The 23,239-nt window shown below is 26.9% G+C and overlaps 2 protein-coding genes across 4 annotated transcripts; one reads left to right on the top strand and one right to left on the bottom strand.

The window, feature by feature from the left end:
• Positions 1-1,090: 1,090 nt before the first annotated feature.
• LOC112690328 (mitogen-activated protein kinase kinase kinase 10) lies at positions 1,091-23,143 on the bottom strand. 3 transcript variants are annotated; one of them, XM_025564316.1, is made up of 15 exons: positions 22,003-23,142; positions 11,042-11,222; positions 9,934-10,082; positions 9,679-9,854; positions 9,570-9,590; positions 9,250-9,511; positions 9,069-9,182; positions 5,895-6,095; positions 4,038-4,311; positions 3,886-3,959; positions 3,566-3,750; positions 2,714-2,774; positions 2,221-2,651; positions 1,625-1,715; positions 1,095-1,522 (listed from the first exon to the last, which is right to left on the bottom strand). In XM_025564316.1, the coding sequence occupies exons 1-15, from the start codon at positions 22,814-22,816 to the stop codon at positions 1,299-1,301; spliced, it is 3,258 nt and encodes a 1,085-aa protein (XP_025420101.1). In that variant the 5' UTR covers positions 22,817-23,142; the 3' UTR covers positions 1,095-1,298. The 3 variants fall into 3 exon arrangements, with proteins under 3 accessions (XP_025420103.1, XP_025420101.1, XP_025420102.1); XM_025564318.1 differs by lacking the exon at positions 5,895-6,095 and having other exon boundaries at positions 1,091-1,522; positions 22,003-23,143; XM_025564317.1 differs by lacking the exon at positions 9,570-9,590 and having other exon boundaries at positions 1,097-1,522.
• On the top strand, positions 17,389-20,798 carry LOC112690329 (histone-lysine N-methyltransferase eggless). The gene is made up of 2 exons (XM_025564319.1): positions 17,389-18,651; positions 18,760-20,798. The coding sequence occupies exons 1-2, from the start codon at positions 17,645-17,647 to the stop codon at positions 20,735-20,737; spliced, it is 2,985 nt and encodes a 994-aa protein (XP_025420104.1). The 5' UTR covers positions 17,389-17,644; the 3' UTR covers positions 20,738-20,798.
• Positions 23,144-23,239: the final 96 nt, after the last annotated feature.

Below are 23,239 nucleotides of genomic sequence, written 5' to 3' on the forward strand. Positions count from 1 at the left end.
TCTATTTCAACAAAACCTATCTACATAAGAATGAGTGTAATAGATTTGTCCCGCACACGTAGATGTATGATTTTTATTGCAAACACTACGACGAAACAATACGTTCATAATACTGTAGGAAAAAAGAATCACTGCACCGTGAGACGGATGCATACGGATCATGCATCGAAATGACTAGGTACGTTCCAGTATGTCGAGAGTACTTCTTCATCCATTCACTGGTCGTGTGGACAACCAGATATTCTTTAAACGACGACTCCGAAAAGTTCCTACGACTCGGAAAATTTCGATCATTTTTTGAAGTGGGAAAAGTGCAAAAATAAATGAAATTCGGTCGGCCGCCGTATGTATTCATTCATGGTTCAAGACACAGTTTTGTTTTTTATAGATTACTACAGTACACTGATATCGATAAATTTATACAAAGAACAAAAATTGTTGATTATCATCAAAATATAAAATTAATTTAGACTAATATGATAAACTGGAATATCTTGTGGAAAATATTTACTGAATGACCTAGGTTAGTAAAAAAGTTATAGGTAATATCAACGAAAAAACAATCACAGAATTTGCCTAAAATCACCTATATTCATTCTAAACAACTAGGCCGAAAATACTATAATTCTTAGATTTCATGATTATTTTCATTATAAAAACTTTTAGTAACTATTATTTTCGTTATTTATTTTTGTTTTTTTAAATCTATGTTTAAGTATTTATAACTAACATGCAAATTTGTAGCAGCTACTGTTCATTATATATTTTTCAAAATACTCATAAAAAATCTTTAACACAAATAAACTATTCCAAATGATATAAATCATTAAAAATACAATTTATTATTACATCTCTTGAGTTATAATAATAATAATAATAAACAAATATAAAGTTTGGAAATTAGCAAAGGCAAGGTAAATTCTATAAACCTTACTAATTATTAAATATTATAAACCAAATACTGTATGTATGTTATACATTTTTACTTAGGTATATCGATTGTTTATTGTTTATATAAAAAAATAAGTTTTAAATTATAAAATAATTATATTAACTAGTTTTATCACATGAAAATAGATTTTGCGTTCAATCATAAACATTGTCTATGTATTAAAAACTTAATAATAAAATATATAAAATAATAAAAAGAAGAATATAAAATTTCTTGACACATTTCACATTGTGACTGAACTATATAAAAGAATATATGTATAAATATATTATATATTAAAAAACATATGGGTAAATACTGACTGGATTACAATATATAAATATTATAAAATTCAAGGCTCAAAATACTACGATATGAATTCTGTGACAGATGATGATCGTCTGGAAGATGATGCCTGTAGAGGTACAGTAGAATCTTGGTGTTGGCCATGGGTAGGCAAGTCCAATAATGTTATAGGTGAAAACCGAACTCGAGCTGTGGATGTAGATGTTATTGAACTATCCCTGGCTGACATGTAACTACTATCATCACTGGTTAAACTGTCTGGTGGAGTCGGATTGGTTGGCGATACTATTTAACGGTATTGCAATTTATTACAATGATAATAATAAAAATAATAATTAAAATTCAAACAAAGTATAACAAAAATATGCATTTTAAATATAAATTTACCTGCACTAGGACTCGATGAGCCAACTGCAGTTTGTCGACTGCAGTACACAGATTTTTTCAAACTGGACCGCAATCTCGACGGTGTACCAGGCTATCATCAAAAATTATATTTAAACCAGAACACAAGTCAGTATATATATAATTTGACAACTGTTAACACCAGATATTATTCTAATGGGCAGTACAATCCAAATTGGGTAGTAGGAAAAATCAAAAGGGCAGTGGACTTTATGAATATGGGCACCTTATAAAAATATAATTTTCCTTGTAGAATGATTAAATTTCTACTAAGTATTTGAAATTTGTGTAATTTATAAACCCAACCTAGTACCTAATAAGTAATAATTATGTAAGTTTACAATCTTTGCTACTTCGATGATTGATTAATCTATGAAATTTAAATTTAAATAGTGGTAAAAGATCTGTATTTTTTTTAATATTTTACCACGAGATGATCAAAATTCTAAAATATCAATGTACAATTTATTTGGGGAGGGGTTAAGTATTATAATTCAAATACATTTCATAAAACAAACTTTTCAGTGTGTTTGGATTGTAGCTAAAAATCCTTAGAATAAGCCCTGGTTAACACTTACTTCTAAGGTAGTTGGTCGCTTTAGAACTTCTTGCATTGTTGGATTATGGTCTTGTGAAAAATAAGTGGTAAAGTCTCTGGCTCGTCTGAGATACGGAAGAGACAATGAAGACTTGTCCGTTTCAGTATTCATTTGTTGCTGCAGAAAATACGACGATGTTTCTGCAGGATCCATAGAAAATGTAGGATTACCACCCCCGCATTGGTACCGAATCCTGCTGAAGGAAGGTGAACTACCTGCGCTACAGATGACATCACTGTTAGCGCTGGGATTGTCGTACGCGTACAATGCTCTATTTTCATAATCATAGCCACTATCTCCTCCTCGGTCGCTGGACAACTGACGATATCCTCGGTCGCTGGACAGTTGACGATATCCTCTGTCGCTTGACAATTGACGGTATTCTCGGTCACTGGATAGTTGTCGATATCCTACGAAAAGTCCATTATGTGATTATTACATCATATAGATACTTCGACGTATAATTATTTACCAGTATGAGATGAAAAGTCACTTTGCTTGTAATAGTCGCTCGACGTGGTACCATAAAAATGCTATAATAACAACGTAAAATAAATAATGATCTTTTATATAACAAATTTCCTGTTATTTTTATATTGAAATCAATTACAAAACCGAATACGTATTTATAAAATTAAAAAAAAACCAGCGAATGCAAGGATATTTAGAGGAAGCCAATATGATTTTAGCGACTAAGTCAATATGTTTTTCTTGTTAAAGAATAAATGTTGTTAAAATAAATATTTTATCGTGAACCTGTCATTATTTATATTTAGTATATGTGGGTATTACCCCCTCCTCAACATAAACGCAAATTCTATAATTGTAAAATTTTCATCATACGAGAATTTATACATAGAAGCCACAAGGCTCAGTGGTAAAAGTTGTGCCTTGAATCACTCAATTATTTCTCTGAAATATAAAGATGACTATTTTTAAGGCCGAAACATAATATTTTAACTAAGGGAAAAAAAGTGTTTCAAGCTGCGATTTCTATCTCAATGGGTTGAAGCTTCTTTTTAATGAAAAATAACCTATGCCACTTACCCTAAACCATATTTAATTTAAAATTTGAGAATTTGAGTATAAGCTGAAGTAATATTTTAATTTTAATATTTGTATCTAAAATACGTCGGATATACAGAATTATATAACAATAATGATTTAAAAATCTATCAATTAAAATAATATGTTAAGAACAAAAAATAATTTTCATTCGAAAATTAAGAATAATTCCGGTTGAATATTTCGTTTTATGTTCGTATATACATTTTCCTGTGAAACCGTTGATAACGAAAATGGATTTAACCAAATCATAACTCACGTCATTTTTGTCATTGTTACAAGCACTACTCGACTTCCTTCGAGGTGATGGCCTGGTTTTTCTCCGTGATCGGCTCAAACGGTGTTGTGGACTATCGGTGAATCGTAAAGGTTTGGCGTCCAAACCTTGCATCAGGGGCGTGCGAAAGTGTTTCGGTGGGCCGTGATAAGTATTGTGTTTATTGGCTGAAAAAATAAATTAATCAATCAAATTGAACACATAAATTATGAGGTTTAGCGCATTAATTAACAAATTTATGAGGCGATCTACAGAAAATCATAAATAAAACGCTACACGTGTTGAAGTATACGTATAATTACAGTGACTCGAAAAATTCTGCTGGTGAAGGTGATGACCAATCGATTCATCGCCCACTTCAAAAGGCACGCCGCGGCTGGATTACAAAACAAAAAAAAATGTAATTACGGTTTGGAAATAAAATGAAAAAAGTTCATTAAATTTGAGTTTTTACCCGTACGAACACCTCTTAATATCCACACCTAACACGAGACCGGCCAACATGGACGCGGCCATGTGTAAGACACTCTCGACCGCAGTAGTTCTGGAAGCTCCTACCGATGAAGATGATGATTTCGACGAAACGCTTGGCGGCGCCGCCGCTAACAATCCGCCTTGAGTGGAATAGCTGCAATCTCCACTACTATCACATGTGGTCTTGTTCAAGGATTTCGGTCGTTCATCGTCGTTTGGCCAAAAATCAGCGGACATCGGAGGACCACCATAATCTTGGATAAATCATAACAGAAAAAAACCATTATTATATCGGAAGTCGTTCGAGTGGTTAATGAAAAATGAAATAAACATTATAATTATTATTATACACAAAATGGCGTCACTTATATAATATTATTAATAGATTTTGTTATAAGCTGGATTAGTCGCGATGAAATAAGAGAAAGAGTGAGTTAAAAAATATTGAGGTAAGTTAAGTTTATCTTTCCGAGAAGCGGAAAATAAAAGTTTATTGATCTTATCTCATTATGTTATATGGATCAAAAAATATTATATGATTTGATTACTAATTATAAGGCCTAAGAGAGTCCAAATAATATAGGAAAATTATTATGTATTTTAAAGATATTACATGGTTAGTTATTTTAATTGGAAAAATTTAATAATACGAATTTATAAGTTTTACAGAGGGAAGTGTTTACTCGGAGAAAATTATTTCATTTAAATATTTATTAGAAAATTAAATAAATGTAAGTATAAATAAATATATATATATATATATAAATATGTTATAAATTAAATAAACATGCTTACCAATTGTAGCGACTAATTATCAACGAAATGAAACATGCACAATCATCTACAGAGAATATTTTAAACTATTGCGCGAAACCAATGAATCAAATTACTTTGATGCTATATAAAATAAAGCTAAACAGTTAAAATATCAATAACAAATAGTAACAAACGGTAATTTATACTTACTGTGTATATATATATATATAAATATATATAAGTATATAGAAACTTACTGTATCAGTCATAATATTATCAATTAGTACATTTTTGCGAAAACTTGAAATAATTTTTTTTCAAAACTAGTTAATATCACTAAACATTTTGTTTATTCATTCATTCTGCATATTCCCAGTATAATTATTATACACAAAAATAATCTAAATAATGATTTATAAAACTTACTAATGATAAATTTTGAAAAAATGTCAAAAAAAATTCTTAAAACTAATAAAAAAAAATTCACTACAAGTATATGATTAAAAATAAACAACTCTAATAAATGGGAGCAATTTTTTTTTTTTACGTACGTGCCTAATAATTTGGGAAATAGGTACAAAGTAAAATAATAATTATAATAATAATAAGTAATAATAAAAATATTAAATAATAATAATAATAATAATAACAGCCATTGGCCTAAGTCTAAAGATATACAAAATACATTTTTGTGATGTGCAAACTGGAATGTGTATTTTTTTTAACTTCAAAATAAATGAAATTAAAAATATTTAAATAAACAATTCAACAGTCAAGCAGTGCTTCAAGCACAAAATATTAAAAGCTTCATTTTGAAATAAAAATAATAAATTTGTAACAAACTAATAACAATTCTTAAATATATATATATATATGTATATATAAAGACCTTAGAACCAAAACCATTTAGTTTTTGATAATATATTTATTTTATTGCTTTTTTCTTTTATTTTTATCTATTCCACCACCGAGAAATGATTTTTGTAAAGGGGTTAAAAGGTTATTATAGTATGTAAGGGATGCAAAAAGAAAAATTATAGACTTATGGTCTCAGCTTCATCATTGTCCTGGTCACGGATACCTATTTCTTGTAAAGCTGCAAAATTTGAGCAAACCGATGAGTGGTGTTTTTCCAGATTAGGTGCTGATCTAGACCATCCCCTGAAAGATGTAGTGGCTGGCGATGATGGATAAGATGGGCTTCCACGAATTATCTGAACACGTTCACGTTGATGGCATGTGCTTGGGCCCCATGTTTTGCCTTTAACTCCGTCTGCTGGCACTGAAATAATTTACACATAAGAATAAAGCCATACATAATATACAAATATATAAATTTTAATTCTTTGAACTTTTTTTTTTTTATTGAATTTACAAGAAAACCATACTACAACAAAAAAAATGTAATAAATAATATATATATATATATTATATATGTAATATTGAGTTTCAAATTGAATAATTTTATTTTTATAAAATATGTAAAAAAAAACAGTTGAACAAATAACATACATTTTTGCTACAGAACCACCAATATTTTTTAAAATTATTTTTAAGATAACTATAATATTTCAAAAATGTTTGAAGAGACTAAAAGTAAATATTTTTTAATATTTTTTTGGATAAATATCTGTCAAACTCAGATTAAGAGGCCAAGTTACAGTAAAAATGTTATTACCACAACGAAGTTACACAAGCTTGGGAGCGATTATATTAATTATTATAATTACACCAACTATTATTTCAAAAGTTTCAGTAATAAATTGTTACTAGCTGAATTACCCAGCTTCGTCCGTATGTAGTTTTTACTTTCTAAACTAAACTAAATTTTTAAATCAACACACATTGTTATATTTTAAAGAAGAAAAAAAATGTTTTTAATTAATTTAATCAAGTGCTAATTATTAGTAGTAGCTGAGTTATAAATAAAAAATAAAAAATAATAACAATAATAATATTTACAAATGATTCTATAATCCTTATCCTTATATATATATATAAAAAAAAAAAAACAGACCTTTGTTGTTTCAATTTTGTAATGATACTATTTAAAATTTTTCCAATTTTTTTTTTTTTTTTGTAAAGTTATTCTTAATACTCTCCGAAGTTAATTCAGTTATTAATAATTAAATTTAAGTTGCTTAATTTTTTATTTTGTATGTTTGAAGGGAGAGAGAAGGTGGATTGTATCTATAAATAACAGTTTTATAGCGTATCATTTAAATAATTTAACAATTTTTTTTTCATAAGGTTAGAATAACTGTTTCTCATATGAACATTTGTACATAGCATTTTCTAAAGTTGGAAGACCTGACTATTAATACATTTATACAACACAAAATAAAACTTTGCATGGCTGTTATATATTATTCGTTAAGGGTTTAAAATTCTATAAGTTTTTTTGTTAATCTAAGAGTTAAATTTTAAGTAATCAATTATTAATGTGTTAAACATATTTGTATCTTGGCATATTATAAGATAATATCAAAGGACTCCCCCAGAAAAATTCTAAAAACCGCCAATTTAAAAATATACAATATATCCAATAATATACGGTAAATCTATGAAATCTTGGAAATCGAGATAATGAAAATATAAGATTAAATATAATTAAATTTTTTTAACATTATTGTTTTATTAAGTTATTAATATTATTTAATATTATTTTAATTAAGTTATTAAGTTTGCAGCTGTAATAGAAAAACCAGTTTTGTCCTATGGTGAAGCACTGGTAATGTGATCGTTAGTGATATAAATATTCTTTTAGAACCCTGAAGCATCACACAATGGTAACAAATTAGCATTTTTTAGTATTAAAACATACTTTAACTATATGCAATAACTCAATAGTACTCAAACTTCATAAGTCATAGAAATATGAATTTGATTTCAAAATAATCTTGTGAAGTTTTACTATTACATTTTTATATTAAAATTTTTGAATAGTCTTTTGATAACTTAATTTCACTATTTTATATAATTTTTTAAAAACATTTTTTTTTATTATTTTTAAGCATAAATAAAATTATTATGAATAAATCTATTTCAAAAATTATAAGTAGAACTTCTGAAGTTTATTTTGATATCAATATTATTGTATATCTATGACTAACTAGTCTTAAGTTATATTGGACATTTGATGTTTTCAAAAGCAGGTTTTTACAGTAAAATGTTGGGTACTGCAAAAACCTCTTAAATTAATCCTACACAAAATATTGAACTGACCAACACCTTATTCACAAAACAACGAAAAAGAGTGACAAACAGTCAAGGAATTAAATAAGCATACCTTGTTACTAAATCAATGTTATTTTTCTACTATAACTACATGTATATATTATTCTTCAAATTCAAAAATTTCTTTTCAGACTAATCGTCAGTAGTAGAAAATTCAAAAACTGCTCTCATATTATCAGTTACTAAGTCATGTTTTTGAACATTTAAGTTAAATGCTAACAATGCATAATACCTTCATTTGCATAAATTCAGCTTCCCTGCAATAGTACAATACTTAAACATAATTCTTTGAGGTAACATTAATGTCTACATAAATCTAAAAAATTAATTTAATTAGTTAATGCATTTTTTTTAAATATAAAAATTAAAATTATGTATTGTTTATTTGAAAATAAATAGTAAAAAACAATAAATAAATCTAAATAGAAAAAAAATACACAAAAAAATATAGTATATAAAAAATATAACGATTACAATATATCTTAAATTAAAAAAAATGTATAAAGATATCATATTTAATACTTGTATATTATATTAAACCGCAATTAATTTTAAAATTTAACAAGTGAATTAATTACTATAAAATATAAGTTAATAATAATTATAAAATAAATTAATAACTTTCTAACATTATTATTAGTTCTTATTGTAAAATACTTAAAAATGTAAACCTGATATTGCTCACACAAAAGGGTTATTAATCATAAATAAATAAATATTATAATAGCTAATAGCAGAGAAGAATAAGCGTTTCAAAACACTGCAATTTGGTACATTTTAATAAATAAATCAAATAATAATATATAAAAATAAATCAAATAATCAAATAATTTATAGGTACCAAGATATTTACTATCAAATGAGATTACCAAAAAACACTAAATTAATATTTCAAGAGTTTACTATAGAAAAAACTAACTTCATATAATACAGACATAGCCATATTTAATTTCAAAATACTAACAATATTAGTATCATAAAATTATAGAAATGCAAACTTCTAAATTAGTATACTCACGTGCAATAGCTCTCAGTCTAGGAATATTTGGGGAACCAGGTGGACTGTTTGGACCAGATGCATCACGATTTTTTCTGTCACCAGTGTGTTGTACAGTTATTGTATGTCGAAAATCTATAAAATTTAAATAAACTTAGCCACTGAAGTTTAAGAACTTTGGAATAAAATAATATAAAATTACCAGACGGAGAACTGATGGGCAATTGGTTTGGTTCTTTTTTTAACATTTTCAAAATGTTAGATTTCTTAAAATGTCCACGTCGTTTATTGGGAGTTGGTATTGCTGGTGAAGCTTGTTGTTGTTGCATTATAATATTCAATTCCCATTTGAGCAGTTCCATCTCACGCGCTTCTAGATCACGTTCTCTTTGTTTTAAATGTTTCTCAGCGATTTGTTGTTGTAACTGAGCACGACTTAATTCTTCTTCACGACATCTCAATTCCTACAATACAAAACATAGTCCTAAGAATAGATTTGATATCCAATATACTTTTACTTACTTCTTCTTTAGAACTAAAAGCCTTAAGGATGCATTTCAAAAAATATTATGGATTTAATTTTAAAATTAAATAACAAAATCTGATATGTAACTAAACATGACTATCTTACTTTTTCTTTTAACCTTAGTCCTTCGAGTACTTGTTCAATTTCTATTTTCCAAACATCTTGCAAGGTATGAAAAGATTCATGAGGGGTTTGAGTAAAAGCAGAATGTACAATCTCATCCAATGATGTCAATATGTCATCAAAACTTGGCCTCATATGAGAATCAGAATACCAACAAGCTAAATAAATAAATTAGTTAATACTGTAGTTTATTGATGAATTGTTGTATTTTTGGTATGAAAATGTACTCATGAATACCTTCCATAAGTTCTTTAAATGGCTGCGGACAAGTTGATGGTATTGGCAAAGTAAGTTTATTTGCGGCAACTCCATAAGCTACAGCTAATGAATCAATACCTTTGTATGGTGTTTGTCCAGTAAGTAATTCCCATAGTAATACACCATAACTATAACACCAAAATATAGTTCAAACTTTGACGATTTAGTTATATCTTTATAAAATTGTAAAATTATATTGATAATTTCTAAAAAATCATAACTATTTGTGGGAATAATTTTCGGTAAGTGTTCAAATTTTACACTTTCACATTTAATAAAAATATATATATATATATATATATATATATCAAATTATCAAATTAGTAATACTAGGTAAAATAGTTAACAACATTACATAAAACTAAAATCAACTAATTTTAATATGAAATAATATGATTTTTAATTGTTTTTTTTTAGACAAAAATATAAGCAATAAAAAAAATACATATAAATTTGGTTTATCTAATTTCTATACGCATGCTTATAATTATTATAACATAACCTCACACAAAGTTTCTGGACAACATTCTAATCATGGTAACAAAGTTTTTTTTGGTTTTTCCTTTATATTGTATATATTAGACAATTGAGGACAATTTCTTCGAGTATCATCAACATTGTCTAGTTTTGGATATTAACAATAATTTCTGAATATAAATTTAAATACAGATTTATTACTCGAAAAATGTTTACAGTAAAACCTATAACTATAATCCTTCATTCACTTGAAATCTAAAATAATATACCAGCTATGAAAAATATACTCATTTAAATTGATAAATATATTATGTATATAACAAATAGTCTGTAGATTATAATAATATCATTTTTTTTTATATTTATTAACCGAATGATAAAGGATCTAATGAATCAGATGAATGTCATATTTATTGTCATCCTTAATAAATTAGCAATATTTACAATGACTTGAAAAAAATAATTGTTTAAATCAATACCATCTTCACACCACAGAATTCAATAAAAATATTAATTATTAACTCAAATATTTTGATTCAATAGCTTTAGATTTAAACATGATGTTTATTTATAATTAGATTAATAAATTTTAACTATTATCTGTTCAAACCTCCAAACATCACTAGCTTTTGAGAATGTTGATTGTTTTATAACCTCTGGAGCCATCCAAGCATATGTTCCTGCTGCTGACATTCTAGTTGTTTTGTATACTTCTCTAGCAAGACCAAAATCAGTGATTTTTAATGTTTTGAATTGTAGATCATTGTTTTCAATAGGTTCATTTAATAGTACTGTAAATAAAATTTTTTAAAAAAATAAGTATTGCATATTTTAAGCTATAATAAAACATATACAAGAATATTACAAATACAAATAGGTATTGTTTTGAAATTGTATTCAAGTCTTCTAGAAACCATATGCAGTCATGGACAGACAACTAATTATCATACAGACTTAAAGTTTACATTCTATAATAATAACACATTTATATAAAAATACAAATGTATTCCATAAATAAAAAAATCATATTTTACAATAAAAATCTAGAAAATGAACAAAGAAATTACTTTATTTTTATTTCAGTAATAAAAATATTCTTATTCATTTAAATACCTATAATTGAATTTGTGGGAATTATATTAAAAATCCATATAATGTTCTTAATAGAATTTTTTTTAATATACAAATGCAAAAGTATATAATTCTACCCCACTTTTAAATTTACTTTACAAACTAATTTTTTCGCAGTACAAATATTCAAAACATTTACTTCTAACATATTATATAAATAGTAAATATTTTTCTCATATGTAACCACTTGTTCATAGAAATAATCATAGAATATCCAGTTTCTTAAAATATGTAATCAGAACTTTGAAAAGTGGTTAAAACTGAAATTGTATTTGAATTCGAAATCAAAATAATTAAATCCTATGTTCGAATCGAAAATTGAATAAGGAAAAAATTAAAACCAATATTAAAATCCAAATAAAAAAAATACTTGAATTTCAAGTTCTATAAATAGTGATTTACTATAAACCAACTAATGATGATAATAACAATGAGTATAATAAATAAATATAATAAATTAAACTCTTTCCCCTAATTTTAGTTCTGGATTCTAGTTTTAAAACCAACCAAACAACACATTTGTGAAACATTCTGATATTAATAAATAAGTAATAAACTAATAAGTAATAAGTAATAATAAAGTATTATGGAAATATAAAGAAATAATTTATATTAAAAATCTATTTCTGGATGAAGGACATATCAACAACCGAGAATTTATCGATGAAGTTATGCGTGCGAAAACAATATATGAGTGCTAACACACTCTAAATATTCTCTAACATGAGAATTTTATGTGCATAATTAAAATAGATATGGCGACATATTATCAATAATCAAGAAAATTATTTAGTCTTGGAAGGATAAGAAAATGAACACGAAGAATAGAGATTTAGAGATCAATTAAAGGGCAGATAATCAAATCTAAAATCTAGGTTATGGTTTAAATGGTACATGTATTTTCCAAAAAATGTTAAAACATAATTTTTTCAACACCACACGATTAAAGGATGAAAAAATGAAGTGTAGCCTGTAGTTATAATTTAATCTTGCAACTCATTTAGTTTTCAATTCCAATATCGAATTTTATTTGATATTTCATTATCATACAAATAAATTAATGTTTCTACGATGTAATCCTTCTTCCTTAATATTTAAAAAATAGTATCATAACTACAAGACCCGTATTTGATAAAAAAACACAATGTACGATAACGTTTTTTTTATTTGATAACAATAGTATAGTCCAGTGGCGTCATTTCAGTTTTTGATAGGGGGGGCAACATTTTTGACCGGCTATACTAGAGATGGGCAAAATTGTTTGAACATCGATATTCGACAAATCGATACATTAATTTTTAAAATATCGATGTATTCGATGTATCGGTGAAAAACTATCGATGTTTAAGAACATCAAAGTTTAAAAACATCGACAATTTTTTTTTCCCCTCTAGTGCTGCCATCTGTTGCACACCTTATTACTTGTACCTTGTATTATTTACTTGTTTAAATAATAAATTTAAGAGTTAAAATACCATATTAAATACTTATAATCAGGTCTCGTAAGTTCATGCATTTGCATGTTTTCTTTGCTACATCAGAAAATATATTGAGATAAAAATCCGTTTCATAACAATTGTAATACAAATCTATAGTTTAATAGAGCATGTTTTTGCATGTTTAGTGTGTATTGGCATATTTGGCATATATAGTTGACTTTATTTATGTTATTAGCGCATATTATTTTATGTAAATTCAGCGAAATCGTTTTTTGTGAAAGTCAAAAGAATATTAGATCAATAAATGTTTAAATTCTTTCTTATTTACTTTTCCGAACTTGTTTATAAAATGTTAGTATTTTATCAATGTGGGTAATTCGTAAATGGTACACACAGTTATTTTTGAAAAATAATTTATTGATTTAAAATGTATACAATTACAACGCTCACAAACAAAAAAATAAAAATGTATAAGTGTATTAGAAATAGTAACGTAATTAATGTCGATACAAAAGGAAATAATAATAATAATAGTACATTAAATTGTAAAATTTACATGGTTATGGTGGACGTGTCGATGGCGGTTATAATACTTATAGCGATAACGCGACGGATACTGAACGACTGTTGTTGTATATGGCTAGCTCTCCCGGTATATATAGAGGCGATAACTTTCTTGATTATTCCTGAACAATCTCGATATGATAAGTGATTAATATATTTAGTCTCGAATGTTCTCGAAATATATAGATAATTCGATAAGCGTCGCGCGTTATTGATTGTCGCCACATCAATAATTTTAATTTTTAATGACATTAAATTTTATAAGTTAAAAGGAGTACCACGAAAACAATGTTATTGCGCACCATTACCACTCTCCTCTTATTGACGCATCCATTGTAATCTATCTATTTTCATCGCAACGTGTGTTCATTAACTATAATTTTAATAAAATGTAACCCAAGAAAAAATATAACTTTTAAAAATATAAATGGATTATTATTTTAAAAAATCCTTAAACGTTTTTTTTCGTGCATAGTTAAGGATTTTAAATGTATATTTGATCAAATATTAGTGCATTATCGCATGCTTATTTATGCGTTTTTTAGTGCATGAACTTACGAGCCCTGATTATAACTGTATAACAATTTTTGTATACTGCATACTAAACAATACAAAAAAAAAAAAAAAATTCTAACTTTTCAAACATAAACATTGATATTTAATTTCGAACATCTTGAACATAAACATCGATGTTTAATCGTTTAATCAAAATTAAATCATTTAAGTTGAAACATCGATATATCGACCCAATACATCAATGTTTTAAAAACATCGATGTTTTTTGCCCTTTCCTAGCCTATACCACCGGGGGAAATGTAGAGTTTCGCTCATACGTTTTAACTTATACTTTAGGTACATATTTTATTAGTTATATTATTATACAACTTAAATTTTTGCAAAGTATAATTTTGTATTTTATAAACATTACCTAAACAAGGTTAATTTAATCCTAAATTAATCTAAGCTGTAAGTGGATATCTTCTATTTTTCATTTTTGAAAATACATCTACTGCATCATCTAAACTGATTTTTGCAGTAATATCACTGTCAACAGCTATAACCATCAAATCACTCAGTCGATCATTTCCCATTATCAAGCGTAGATAGGTTTTAATTAATTTAAGGAAAGAAAAAAATCGTTCATTGGAAGCAGTTGTTACATGAAAAGTTTAAAGAATATTTATAATTTTAAGAGTTTCAGTAAAAGCTTTAGTAAGCTCATTTAAAATTTTAGAAATAGAAAAAAAATCATATAACAATCATCAAACTGACATGCGGTTTCACACATTCGTTCGTGCGCTGTAATGGAAATACACTTTTCAGCAAAAATATATTGTTACCATATTCTGTTTAAAAATAAATCGATAAAATATTATACTGATAAATGTTCTTTATTATAACGTTATAAAATATTAACATTGGTCAACAATATTAAAACTGTATAAAACCATAAGCGAATTCTAGTTAATATATTTTTATTTTTTCAATTATAACTTGAGAGCAACGTAGTTATTTTTTTAATGAAAATTAAATTAATTTCATAACAATTTTATTTTATTTATTAATTACATTAAAGTAATGAATAACGATTAAAGTGATTTATTATTTTTTTTAAAGTAACTAAGCTAACACTGAACAAATGCCAATTTATACTTAACCTTGTTTCTGTAGGAAATACAGAATTATAATTTATCGTTTATAATACTAACATTTATATTTTTAATCATAATAATAATATAGTGGTATTGGTTTGTTATAGTCCCGCCACCCATATAACAATATAAATATAAAATAGTTAGTAATCTAACAATTCGATGAAAGGTATATTAATGTAAATGAAAATATAAAATAATGTTTATAATTCAAAAGGAAATACGTACCATTACTTTTAGATAGGTACCTAATAATATATATAATTATATATAATATAATAAACCGATATACCGATTCGACGGAAATTTTTTACTCTTACATGGCGGAATTTATGTAGCGATCAAAACTGAACATAGGCGTGCGCACGGGGTATGCAGGGTATGCCGCTGCATAGTCTGCGGCTTCATGTGAGGGGCCCAGTGGCGTAGCCAAGGGGGGGGGGGCTAAGGGGGCTTAGCCCCCCCCATGGGCCGTGTTTATATGTATAATGTATCTTGACTATTTAATAGAATCAATGGATGCTCGTTTTAATCAAAGGCTTATTGATGTTATGCCACTTGAAGGACTTATTCCGGCCAATTTAAATATGTATGACGATAAAAATATTATAAAAACTGCTAAAATATATGTCCAAGATCTCCATGATGATACCTCATCTACAATCAGAGCTAACCTGTTTATATGGAGGCAACAATGGAGTCAAAATACTATTCCAAAACCGAATTCTGCTCTTGATTCACTCTCTCATCACACTAATCTTCGACCTAACATTAAAATACTTTTACAATTATTCGCCACGTTACCAGTTACCTCTTTTACTCCGGAAAGAACGTTTTCAGCACTTAATCGCTTAAAATTTTTTTTAAGAAGCACCATGTCGGAAAACAGACTAAATGGGTTAGCTATGGCTAATATAAATAAAAAAGAGCAATTCGATGAAAGTGAAATAATAACTGAATTTGCTAGAAATTCGCCTAAGAAGATGCAGCTGTCAGAGTGGAGCAAGTGACTGAACACTGAAACTAAAATTATTATTATTATTATTATAAATTATATATTAATAAATATTTTTAAAACTATTCTAAAATGCTTGAGTTACGTTTAGAAACTTGGTGGTAGATGGTGAGGGGGGTAAGGCTGAATTCTCATATCCTCTCTTACCTTACTTATCCAAAAAAGTAGTTAGCCCCCCCCCCCCCCCATTTAAAAATCCTGGCTACGCCACTGGAGGGGCCCATATTTATTATTAAGTTAAGAAACTTTAAATTTAATTACCGCCACAGGAAATTTAAATCAATTAAAGCTTAACAGTAATGATATTTCAATATTGAAGGAAAAATTTAATTTGAATACTACATTTGAGTCTGAAATTAAGCTCATTACAAATATGTCTGATAGAACTTCTATTAGAGGGTTATCAACTAAAACAATTGTAGTATGGCTGAATTGGTTATCAGAAAACGACCGGAAAATAATATTTTCAAACTTCAATAAAGCTTTAACACAATTTGCAACAATACCTGTGACAAGCTGCTCGTGTGAGAGGGATTTTTCTAAATTGTCTATTGTAAAGTCTAAACTTAGAAACACTATGTTACTAGAACGTCTTGATTCACTGATTTTAATATTTATCGAGCAAAAGATGGCATCAGAAATCAATATTGAAGATGTAATAGATGAATTCAAAGCATGTGTGCCGATAAAAAGAAGACTTGAACTTTAGATTTTAAGTACTCTCCATAAAATAACAATATTATAAATATGTTAAAATTATTCAAAAGCATTCAATATAGTACATACTTGATCTTAAATAAATAATAAATTTTTTTTTAATAAATATAAATCAAATTTCAAACTACTTATTTCTACAGTGCATTGTTTAATATTCTACTGTAAAATTATATGTGATTATAAGGGAAGTAAAGAAGCTACGTAGTATATATGCAAAAACTTAGATTGTGACTTGAATCTTATATGCGTTAAAAGAAAATGCAAATAAATTAAGGGAAGATTAGAAAATTTATTTGTGAGGGGCCCTATATTTCTTATTGCATAACCTGCGAATAAAGTCTGCGCACGCCTATGAAACTGAACAATAGTGATCCGTTTAACACCATCTTAAAAAATATAGCTGAATTTTGGGAATCACAGAAACCATAATTTTTAACATAATATGAATAAATAAACTCATTTTTATATTTATAATAATTGTTATATGGGTGGCGGGGCTCTTAAGTTTTCACTCGCCATAGCGGAGCTATAACAAACCAGTACCAATATAGTTATGATATGGCTCGCTCGAACGTATAGCGAACCTAGCAGTTAACTCTGGAAATATTTACAAAGTTGAGACACACTGCTATTTAGTATACGTTGAAAACCGTGTTCTTTTTATCAGTGGTAATAACATCTTATAATTGATATCGATGGTAATTCATAAACAGTGTTCAATGGTGTTTAACATTTTTCATTTTGTGAATAATAATATAATGGCGCAGAAATGTATTAATTATCAGTGCAAATCAAAATTTGGTAAAAAGTTTTTATCAGCTCAACAATCCGTATGCAATTATTATCATGTTCCTTTCAAACCCTATCAAAAAGTGTGTAGTATCTGTTTAGAAATATGTATAAAACATTTTAATCGTTTAGGAAAACAAATGAAAAGCCAAGAATGTATATTTAATAATGAATTTCCAGCCCGACACATATATATTGAGTTGTCAGATTCAGATGATGAAGAGACAGAAGATAACATTGCTACATCGATATTAAGTGAAGATATACATGAAAATGATTTATCTAATTATATAAAAACTGTTTGGTATGACTTCATCAAAAATCCAGTTGACTTACAACTACAAAATTGTAAAAATTTTATAAATTCAGAAAAACACAACATAAATGAAACAAATAATCAAATAAATAGTTTAATTAAACAAATTAGTATTGATTTAAGCAAACTTCATTGCAACTTATACAAATTTAATAACTGTCGTCAATTTCATTATGAAAAAGAAGTAAATATTATAGATAACAACCCAGACAAGATTGATACAGATAATGATGCAGTTGTGGTAATAAAAAACAAAACCATCAAACCACTAAATTTACCACCAAAAGGCCAACCAAGAAGATGTTCACTAAGATCAGGAGATAAGGTATATGCAATGAAATATTCAATGTGTCGACCGTGGTTTGAGGCAACTGTAGAATCACCAATCAGTAAGACATATTTTAACATTTCATTCAATGATGATGGAAACAAGAAAATTTTGAATAATAAAAATTTAGCTTACATAAATACAAGTAACACACAGTATCCAATAGGTAGCAGGGTAATTGCTAAATTCCAAGATATGAATATTAAGTTGACAGATAATTTTTATGTGGGTGTAATAGCAGAAAAACCAAAATATTTAAATAATTTTAGGTTTGTACTTAAATTTTAAACATATTTTACTAATAAACTTGTTGAAATATTTTTAAGTTTAACAATTATTATGTACTTAACTAACTAGGTAAATTTTGTTGATTATAGGTATATGATATTCTTTGATGTTGGATACACTCAATATGTCTGCCATGAAGATATACGCTTATTGTGCTATCAGTCAAAAATAATAAGTGATGATGTACATGAAAATGTTAAAGAATTTGTCAAAGCTTATTTCAATAAATATCCAGAACGTATAATGGTAAATTTTAATAAAAAACAATTAGTGCGTGCAGAATTAAATTCTAAATGGAGTTTAGCTAAAGTGGTAAACACAGATGCTTCATTAGTTCAACTAAAATTCTTTAACCAAGAGAATGAAGTACATATAGAGTGGTTGTATAGAGGTTCTAATAGATTAGGTCCAATTTATAATCAATTAAATAAAAATATACATGATGTGCAACCAACCACTTCAATGGTTAATGTCTACAAAAAATTAAATCGACCATATATTAAACTAGAAAATGCTGCGAAAGAAAAAAAAATAATTAAACCTAATAAACATAAAAGTAAAAAAAATGTTATAGAAATTATTTCTATAAATGAATTTTCTTCAAAAAAACAAACAAATTCTGGTGTTATAGAGACTATTAATTTGCCCCCAGACAGACCAAAACCACTTCCTTATAAAGCACATCAATGCAGTCACTTATGTATGTTATGGATTCAATATGATTACAGTAAAACAAAAACAATGAATACTTTAAGTATTCCATTACATTTTGGTTTTGAAAGAACTATAATTCAAGATGAAAATTTAAAATCAAGCAAAGTAGTTTATAAAACTCCTTGTGGACGTATAATAAAGAATGAAAAAGAAATGTACAACTATCTAAAAACAGTTGAATATGGTAAAAATATTATGACAATTGATTTTTTTAATTTTGACTATTTTGTAAATCCATTGGCTTTATATAAAGAAACTGAATATTTTAATTACATAGATGATATATCTTTCGAAATGGAATCTAAACAAATTAGTGCTGTCAATTGTTTAAATCACACGTCCCCCCCACCTTTGAAGTACATAACAGAACGTGAAATTAAACCGGGTGTAAATTTAAATTTAGATACAAAATTCTTGTGTAGTTGTGATTGCACTGATAACTGTGAAAACAAAACAAAATGTTCCTGTTGGCAACTAACATATGAATGTCAAAAAAAAATTCCAATAAACTATAAAGATAATATTATTGGTTATAATTATAAAAGACTATATGAAACTGTATACACTGGAATTTATGAATGTAATGCATATTGTAAATGTAAGAAAACTTGTTTAAATCGTGTTGTTCAAGAACCTTTGTCATCTACATTACAAATATTTTTAACAGAAAAAAAAGGTTGGGGAGTAAGAACTCTTGTTGATATACCAAAAGGCAGTTTTGTTTGTACATATATAGGCGCAGTATACAAAGAAAAAGAGGCTGAAATACATGGTATGAAGTATGGTGATGAATATCAAGCGGAATTGGATTACATTGAAATAGTTCAAGGGATTAAGGAAGGATATGAAACTGATGCAGATCAATTAGATATAGAAAGTGATAGTAAGAGCAGTTCTTCTTCTGAAGAGGAAGAATTCAATCCAGGTCAAGTGATTAAAAGTAAAATTCCGATTGAATCAAAAATGTCTTTAAGACAAAACATACAAAATACTAATAAAAAAACAGATGGTAAACATCAATTATCTAAATTAAATATCAAACAAAAAATTGGAAATCAAAAAGAATCTTTACGTAAATACTTTGATTACAGTGGTACTTATATATTAGATGCTAAATTCAGTGGAAATGTAGGTCGTTATTTTAATCATTCTTGTGATCCTAATATATTCGTTCAGAATGTTTTTGTCGATTCTCATGATCTTAGATTTCCATGGGTTGCATACTTTGCATTGACTTATATTGCGGCAGGAACAGAATTGACATGGAATTATTCCTATACTGTTGGAAGTGTGGAAAATAAAGTACTAGTATGTTACTGTGGATCAGAAAAATGTAGCGGAAGACTCATATGATTTTTTTAATTTTTTTTTTATCAACCTAAATGTTAAATATGTATGTATATACTATGTAATGTTAAACAGAATAATTGAAAATAATTGTTTTGTTAATCAATTAAAATTTCATAACTTCTTTAACACTGTTTATTTTTATTTTTTATAATTCTACTGAAAATAAAATATACTACAGGCTGAATTAAACTTTATATAAGGCATATAAATTAAATTATTTACAAAAAATAATTTGTAATAAATATATATAATCAACAGAGTTATGGCTATCTATCCAACATTAGAATAATTTCCATAACATAAAATTCATTAACATATTAATGGCTAGTTTTCTAAATAATAATTTCTTATGACGTTGTGGACATCTTTATATTAAAATAATAATACATAAAATAATTTCAAAATTATAAACTATAAATTATATTAATAGGTGTATATTATAAAATTATAATATTTATGTAAGGCAATATATATATAAATACGTAATGTACCATATACTTATATTATATTATTATAATATAATATAATATTTATATAGAAACATAAAAACATATATGGAAATACTCCTTTACTTTTTGAACTAATTAATACCATGTAAATGAAATAAAAAACGATTTCAAACTTAGAAATGTATTTTTGGAAATATTTGAATAAATATAATTTGTAGGTGTATAAAATAAATGAAATAATTTCTTAAAACACAAAAAACTTATATAAAATTAAATTATTTTTCTGATTTTATCTTTTACATAATTCAACATTTTTCAAATAGGTTAGGATAGATACTACTATTTTTTTGATTGTAGAAATATTACTTCAATTATCGAAATGTTTGCAATACTAATACATTTTGATTATGTTATGAAGATCTAATATATCTGATTATACTACAAAAATTAATTATTTACATAATAATTAAAAAATATTTTAAAAGTATATATAAATGTAAATATGTTTCTGCTGCGATTTCAAATTTTATATAAAAACAGACTTTATTTTTACAGTAAACATAATGTAATATGTCAATGTAATTGTAATATTATGTTGTTTGATAATATTAATAACAAAAAAGTAACTTTCATTTATAATTTTACCAATTGCTATATAAAAGCATAATTAAAAATATTATTTATAACTAATTTAAGAACTTGTTTTAAAATTTTTTATTTTTAGGCCAATATACGATTTTATAACTAACAAATATGTAAGTTGTGTTACTGTATACTTTTTATTGTTATAAAAAAAATACAAAAATAATCTCAACTTACCATTTGATGACTTTAAGTCTCGATGAATCAATGATATTGGTGCTCCATTATGTAAATAATTCATTCCTCTAGCAATTTGAATGGCCCAATCAACAAGCACATCTGGTCGTATTTTTCTTCCCATCAGTACACGATTAAGTGAACCTCCACGTGCGTACTCCATGACTAAGCATAAATTTGGGATTTCTAAACAAACACCCAACATTGACACAATATTTTCATTGTCTAATAACCAAAATAAATTTGCCTCTTGTTTGACATTTTTTAATGTTTCACTAATATCTTCGTCTGGATCTTGACGTGCTGCTTTAACAGCAACCTCTTTATTATTCCAATAACCACGATAAACTTTTCCAAAACCACCAACACCAATTACTTCTTCAAGTTCAAGTTCACTAAAACCGATTTCTGTGATGTGGGCATTTTCCACTACTGTTGACACATTCTCCAAAATATTATTTTCAGTGACAAAATTTGCAGGGAATATGCCAACCTTATCACCGAGCTTACCAGTCCACCAGCCTTCATCTCCAGATATTTTTACATCAGTTGAAAGCACCTCTACAATGTCTCCTCGTTTAAGGCTCAACTCATCTTCACCTTGGGCTTTATAATCAAATATAGCAGTCCACAGTGGCAGGTTGGCTACTGCTGGTTGAGATATAAATTTATTCGTGTAATACGTAGATGATGAATTTACGTATGAGGTGTTTGGACCGTGAAACTTTGTTCTAGACGCCGAATAGGGATTGCGCAAGTTAGGACTGCCAAAACCTGGACCAAGGTGTTCCATGGACGCCACCGCCGGAGGCATACGTTACGGCTGCTACCTGATTTCTACGCCACTTTGTTGATGTGGAAAAATCTCTAACATCATTTGACAACAAGTTTTTAAAGTGACTTAATATTCTGACACATTACAATATTATTATTATTATATTATTGGCTTATCAATGTTTTGAATACAATTTGAATGGATTTGACATCTAGTCAATTTTCTAATATTGCAATAGTCATTTATTAGCGGGATTTCCGTAGAAATTAAAGTTTTTAAACCGTAGCTGTCTAATGAGAAACAGTAACGTATAATTTATAAAAAAAAAAATTAAAAAAAAAATAAAAACAATTTAAATAATAATAATAATATTAAATTAAAAGTATTCACAAATGTTTAGTCGCCATTTTGAATTTTAAATTCTTGTTATCTCTTCGAAATATTATTACTTTTTCGACGATA

Source organism: Sipha flava, unplaced genomic scaffold (assembly GCF_003268045.1).
Source record: "Sipha flava isolate LNK unplaced genomic scaffold, YSA_version1 49_pilon_pilon, whole genome shotgun sequence".
NCBI lineage: Eukaryota > Metazoa > Arthropoda > Insecta > Hemiptera > Aphididae > Sipha > Sipha flava.